Here is a 6,000-nt window from a genome sequence, read left to right on the forward strand (position 1 = left end):
ACTAATTGTTTTTTTCTATTTTACTACCCTACTTAATTAAGAAAAATAGTGACTAATTTATAGTTTTAATAACATACAATTATCCTACAGTACCATTAATAGTCTAATGGTAGGAAATTGGTCTTTCACTTATATGACAGAAGGATCCTATATTGAACAAAAAAAGAAGAATTAAAAGAGGTAAACTTAGCACCAAAAAGAGGGAAAAAAGAGGTAAACTTTATTAAAATATTGTGTTTAATACAGGGAAATTCAACAAGTATCTAAAGATATTATTCAAGGAGTAGGAAAATCTTGAAAAATTATGTTTTAGCACATGGAGAAGTGTTAGATGTATTTTTCTATTATTAAACTTTCTCTTTTGTATTTCTTAATTAATACTTTAAGATATTTATTAACATAACCCTAACTTTATATATATATGCTCGACTAAAACATGTAGTTAGTATATAACGTGGATTTTTTGCTTTTTTATCAAGAAAAAAATTCATGTTCGAGTTATATTGAGTTTTTTTTTGCTCCTTAAGTTTTAGAAAATAATAAAATAATGAAGAAGACTTTAGAAACATCTCCAAATATATTTTATGGGCTCCTAAAATTTTTCCTTCTCACTATTATTCTAAAAAAACAACTCAACAATCTTTGAAGTCAAAGTCAAATTATACCAAAAAATGTAAATGGAAATGAGTAAAGTATAAATGAAATGAATTTGGATTCTCATCCATATTTAAAGAGACGATGATATGTAACACTAAAAAAATTAACGATACAAATTTTGAATTATTTTTAAATATAATTTTTTTAAATCATCAAACAAATTTTGACCTAATATTCTACTATTCGATTGCCCAGAGAAGATCCCAATATTCAAATCAAGAACAAACACTCTCAATCAAATATGTTGTAGTTAGAAATTTCTAGTGCTCTATTTCTTTTGTATGCATGCTTACATCAAGTTCTAACCAAAGATCACACCTAAAGAAATGCACTAAGCAAAAATGCATATTAACACCATTTTTTAATATTTAAATTTTCTTTAGGGTAACCAAATAAATGTTAAAATAAGACTAATATTATATTATCATATTATATCCTCTTATTAATTCCTATCTACAAAAAAAAGTAATATACATCATTGATAAATCAATCATCAATAAATAAAGTATCACTTTTATAATATACATCACTTTCTTGTAGATGTAAAAATTATTATGATAATTTGGTAGGAGATAGATTTTTCCCCTTAAAATAAATGACTTGTGACTTTCTCATACCATCAATTGTCTATTGCCCCAATCTAAACTTGTCATTTTCTACTCTCTTTTTTATTTCCTACTGTATATTTTTTTTTGTTTTCATTTGACAAAAGATTTTTCTTTCACCTTATAAGTAAAGAACTAGTCTTTTTTAGAGTATGTGTTTGTTTCTTCTAACAAGTCAAACAATTAATATTTTAATTTATTTATGATCTAATAAGGCTTTATATCACTGTAGTAATACATTATTGGTTGGGACTACATCATTTACTCTAAGTTTCCATTTTTCATTTACGTGAATGCACTATTCAATTATTAATTTAGGCAGAAAATGGAAAGTGGGAAATTTGGTAGCTCAAATAAGCCACAATTCTTTACCTTAACTATTATTACACAACACAAAAGTCACACGTGCTTTTACAAAATGTGTCTATCATTCTATATATACTATTCAATTCAATTTATACTAGTCAATTAAATAAAACATGAGTTAGGTGGAGGGGAGTGAGGTGGTGGTGGAGGTGAATGAGGTGGTGGTGGTGGTGGAGGGGAGTGAGGTGGTGGTGGAGGTGAATGAGGTGGTGGTGGTGGTGGAGGGGAGTGAGGTGGTGGTGGAGGTGAATGAGGTGGTGGTGGTGGTGGAGGGGAGTGAGGTGGTGGTGGAGGTGAATGAGGTGGTGGTGGTGGTGGAGGGGAGTGAGGTGGTGGTGGAGGTGAATGAGGTGGTGGTGGTGGTGGAGGGGAGTGAGGTGGTGGTGGAGGTGAATGAGGTGGTGGTGGTGGTGGAGGGGAGTGAGGTGGTGGTGGAGGTGAATGAGGTGGTGGTGGTGGTGGAGGGGAGTGAGGTGGTGGTGGAGGTGAATGAGGTGGTGGTGGTGGTGGAGGGGAGTGAGGTGGTGGTGGAGGTGAATGAGGTGGTGGTGGTGGTGGAGGGGAGTGAGGTGGTGGTGGAGGTGAATGAGGTGGTGGTGGTGGTGGAGGGGAGTGAGGTGGTGGTGGAGGTGAATGAGGTGGTGGTGGTGGTGGAGGGGAGTGAGGTGGTGGTGGAGGTGAATGAGGTGGTGGTGGTGGTGGAGGGGAGTGAGGTGGTGGTGGAGGTGAATGAGGTGGTGGTGGTGGTGGAGGGGAGTGAGGTGGTGGTGGAGGTGAATGAGGTGGTGGTGGTGGTGGAGGGGAGTGAGGTGGTGGTGGAGGTGAATGAGGTGGTGGTGGTGGTGGAGGGGAGTGAGGTGGTGGTGGAGGTGAATGAGGTGGTGGTGGTGGTGGAGGGGAGTGAGGTGGTGGTGGAGGTGAATGAGGTGGTGGTGGTGGTGGAGGGGAGTGAGGTGGTGGTGGAGGTGAATGAGGTGGTGGTGGTGGTGGAGGGGAGTGAGGTGGTGGTGGAGGTGAATGAGGTGGTGGTGGTGGTGGAGGGGAGTGAGGTGGTGGTGGAGGTGAATGAGGTGGTGGTGGTGGTGGAGGGGAGTGAGGTGGTGGTGGAGGTGAATGAGGTGGTGGTGGTGGTGGAGGGGAGTGAGGTGGTGGTGGAGGTGAATGAGGTGGTGGTGGTGGTGGAGGGGAGTGAGGTGGTGGTGGAGGTGAATGAGGTGGTGGTGGTGGTGGAGGGGAGTGAGGTGGTGGTGGAGGTGAATGAGGTGGTGGTGGTGGTGGAGGGGAGTGAGGTGGTGGTGGAGGTGAATGAGGTGGTGGTGGTGGTGGAGGGGAGTGAGGTGGTGGTGGAGGTGAATGAGGTGGTGGTGGTGGTGGAGGGGAGTGAGGTGGTGGTGGAGGTGAATGAGGTGGTGGTGGTGGTGGAGGGGAGTGAGGTGGTGGTGGAGGTGAATGAGGTGGTGGTGGTGGTGGAGGGGAGTGAGGTGGTGGTGGAGGTGAATGAGGTGGTGGTGGTGGTGGAGGGGAGTGAGGTGGTGGTGGAGGTGAATGAGGTGGTGGTGGTGGTGGAGGGGAGTGAGGTGGTGGTGGAGGTGAATGAGGTGGTGGTGGTGGTGGAGGGGAGTGAGGTGGTGGTGGAGGTGAATGAGGTGGTGGTGGTGGTGGAGGGGAGTGAGGTGGTGGTGGAGGTGAATGAGGTGGTGGTGGTGGTGGAGGGGAGTGAGGTGGTGGTGGAGGTGAATGAGGTGGTGGTGGTGGTGGAGGGGAGTGAGGTGGTGGTGGAGGTGAATGAGGTGGTGGTGGTGGTGGAGGGGAGTGAGGTGGTGGTGGAGGTGAATGAGGTGGTGGTGGTGGTGGAGGGGAGTGAGGTGGTGGTGGAGGTGAATGAGGTGGTGGTGGTGGTGGAGGGGAGTGAGGTGGTGGTGGAGGTGAATGAGGTGGTGGTGGTGGTGGAGGGGAGTGAGGTGGTGGTGGAGGTGAATGAGGTGGTGGTGGTGGTGGAGGGGAGTGAGGTGGTGGTGGAGGTGAATGAGGTGGTGGTGGTGGTGGAGGGGAGTGAGGTGGTGGTGGAGGTGAATGAGGTGGTGGTGGTGGTGGAGGGGAGTGAGGTGGTGGTGGAGGTGAATGAGGTGGTGGTGGTGGTGGAGGGGAGTGAGGTGGTGGTGGAGGTGAATGAGGTGGTGGTGGTGGTGGAGGGGAGTGAGGTGGTGGTGGAGGTGAATGAGGTGGTGGTGGTGGTGGAGGGGAGTGAGGTGGTGGTGGAGGTGAATGAGGTGGTGGTGGTGGTGGAGGGGAGTGAGGTGGTGGTGGAGGTGAATGAGGTGGTGGTGGTGGTGGAGGGGAGTGAGGTGGTGGTGGAGGTGAATGAGGTGGTGGTGGTGGTGGAGGGGAGTGAGGTGGTGGTGGAGGTGAATGAGGTGGTGGTGGTGGTGGAGGGGAGTGAGGTGGTGGTGGAGGTGAATGAGGTGGTGGTGGTGGTGGAGGGGAGTGAGGTGGTGGTGGAGGTGAATGAGGTGGTGGTGGTGGTGGAGGGGAGTGAGGTGGTGGTGGAGGTGAATGAGGTGGTGGTGGTGGTGGAGGGGAGTGAGGTGGTGGTGGAGGTGAATGAGGTGGTGGTGGTGGTGGAGGGGAGTGAGGTGGTGGTGGAGGTGAATGAGGTGGTGGTGGTGGTGGAGGGGAGTGAGGTGGTGGTGGAGGTGAATGAGGTGGTGGTGGTGGTGGAGGGGAGTGAGGTGGTGGTGGAGGTGAATGAGGTGGTGGTGGTGGTGGAGGGGAGTGAGGTGGTGGTGGAGGTGAATGAGGTGGTGGTGGTGGTGGAGGGGAGTGAGGTGGTGGTGGAGGTGAATGAGGTGGTGGTGGTGGTGGAGGGGAGTGAGGTGGTGGTGGAGGTGAATGAGGTGGTGGTGGTGGTGGAGGGGAGTGAGGTGGTGGTGGAGGTGAATGAGGTGGTGGTGGTGGTGGAGGGGAGTGAGGTGGTGGTGGAGGTGAATGAGGTGGTGGTGGTGGTGGAGGGGAGTGAGGTGGTGGTGGAGGTGAATGAGGTGGTGGTGGTGGTGGAGGGGAGTGAGGTGGTGGTGGAGGTGAATGAGGTGGTGGTGGTGGTGGAGGGGAGTGAGGTGGTGGTGGAGGTGAATGAGGTGGTGGTGGTGGTGGAGGGGAGTGAGGTGGTGGTGGAGGTGAATGAGGTGGTGGTGGTGGTGGAGGGGAGTGAGGTGGTGGTGGAGGTGAATGAGGTGGTGGTGGTGGTGGAGGGGAGTGAGGTGGTGGTGGAGGTGAATGAGGTGGTGGTGGTGGTGGAGGGGAGTGAGGTGGTGGTGGAGGTGAATGAGGTGGTGGTGGTGGTGGAGGGGAGTGAGGTGGTGGTGGAGGTGAATGAGGTGGTGGTGGTGGTGGAGGGGAGTGAGGTGGTGGTGGAGGTGAATGAGGTGGTGGTGGTGGTGGAGGGGAGTGAGGTGGTGGTGGAGGTGAATGAGGTGGTGGTGGTGGTGGAGGGGAGTGAGGTGGTGGTGGAGGTGAATGAGGTGGTGGTGGTGGTGGAGGGGAGTGAGGTGGTGGTGGAGGTGAATGAGGTGGTGGTGGTGGTGGAGGGGAGTGAGGTGGTGGTGGAGGTGAATGAGGTGGTGGTGGTGGTGGAGGGGAGTGAGGTGGTGGTGGAGGTGAATGAGGTGGTGGTGGTGGTGGAGGGGAGTGAGGTGGTGGTGGAGGTGAATGAGGTGGTGGTGGTGGTGGAGGGGAGTGAGGTGGTGGTGGAGGTGAATGAGGTGGTGGTGGTGGTGGAGGGGAGTGAGGTGGTGGTGGAGGTGAATGAGGTGGTGGTGGTGGTGGAGGGGAGTGAGGTGGTGGTGGAGGTGAATGAGGTGGTGGTGGTGGTGGAGGGGAGTGAGGTGGTGGTGGAGGTGAATGAGGTGGTGGTGGTGGTGGAGGGGAGTGAGGTGGTGGTGGAGGTGAATGAGGTGGTGGTGGTGGTGGAGGGGAGTGAGGTGGTGGTGGAGGTGAATGAGGTGGTGGTGGTGGTGGAGGGGAGTGAGGTGGTGGTGGAGGTGAATGAGGTGGTGGTGGTGGTGGAGGGGAGTGAGGTGGTGGTGGAGGTGAATGAGGTGGTGGTGGTGGTGGAGGGGAGTGAGGTGGTGGTGGAGGTGAATGAGGTGGTGGTGGTGGTGGAGGGGAGTGAGGTGGTGGTGGAGGGGAGTGAGGTGGCGGTGGAGGGGAGTGTGACGATGGTGGAGGTGGTGAGTAATAGGAGTAGGGTACAGGTGGTGGTGGGGAGAATACAGGAGTAGGTGGTGGTGGTGGACGGACACAATATACTGGCGATGGTGGTGGCGGCGAAGGAGGAGGGGGTGACGGTGGTGGCGGCGAAGGAGGTGGGGGTGAC

At 51.6% G+C, this 6,000-nt stretch overlaps 1 protein-coding gene across 1 annotated transcript in view; it reads right to left on the reverse strand.

Moving 5' to 3' along the window:
* The window catches only part of LOC109351366 (leucine-rich repeat extensin-like protein 4), a gene marked incomplete at its 3' end in the record, with an annotated part of 2,530 nt that continues 1,449 nt past the window's right edge, over window positions 4,920-6,000 (reverse strand). Inside the window, exon 2 of the mRNA XM_019592849.1 lies at window positions 4,920-5,917. Coding sequence (XP_019448394.1) covers window positions 4,920-5,917 — 998 coding nt within the window. The remainder of the gene's footprint in view (window positions 5,918-6,000) is intronic.

Source organism: Lupinus angustifolius, chromosome LG06 (assembly GCF_001865875.1).
Source record: "Lupinus angustifolius cultivar Tanjil chromosome LG06, LupAngTanjil_v1.0, whole genome shotgun sequence".
Lineage (NCBI taxonomy): Eukaryota > Viridiplantae > Streptophyta > Magnoliopsida > Fabales > Fabaceae > Lupinus > Lupinus angustifolius.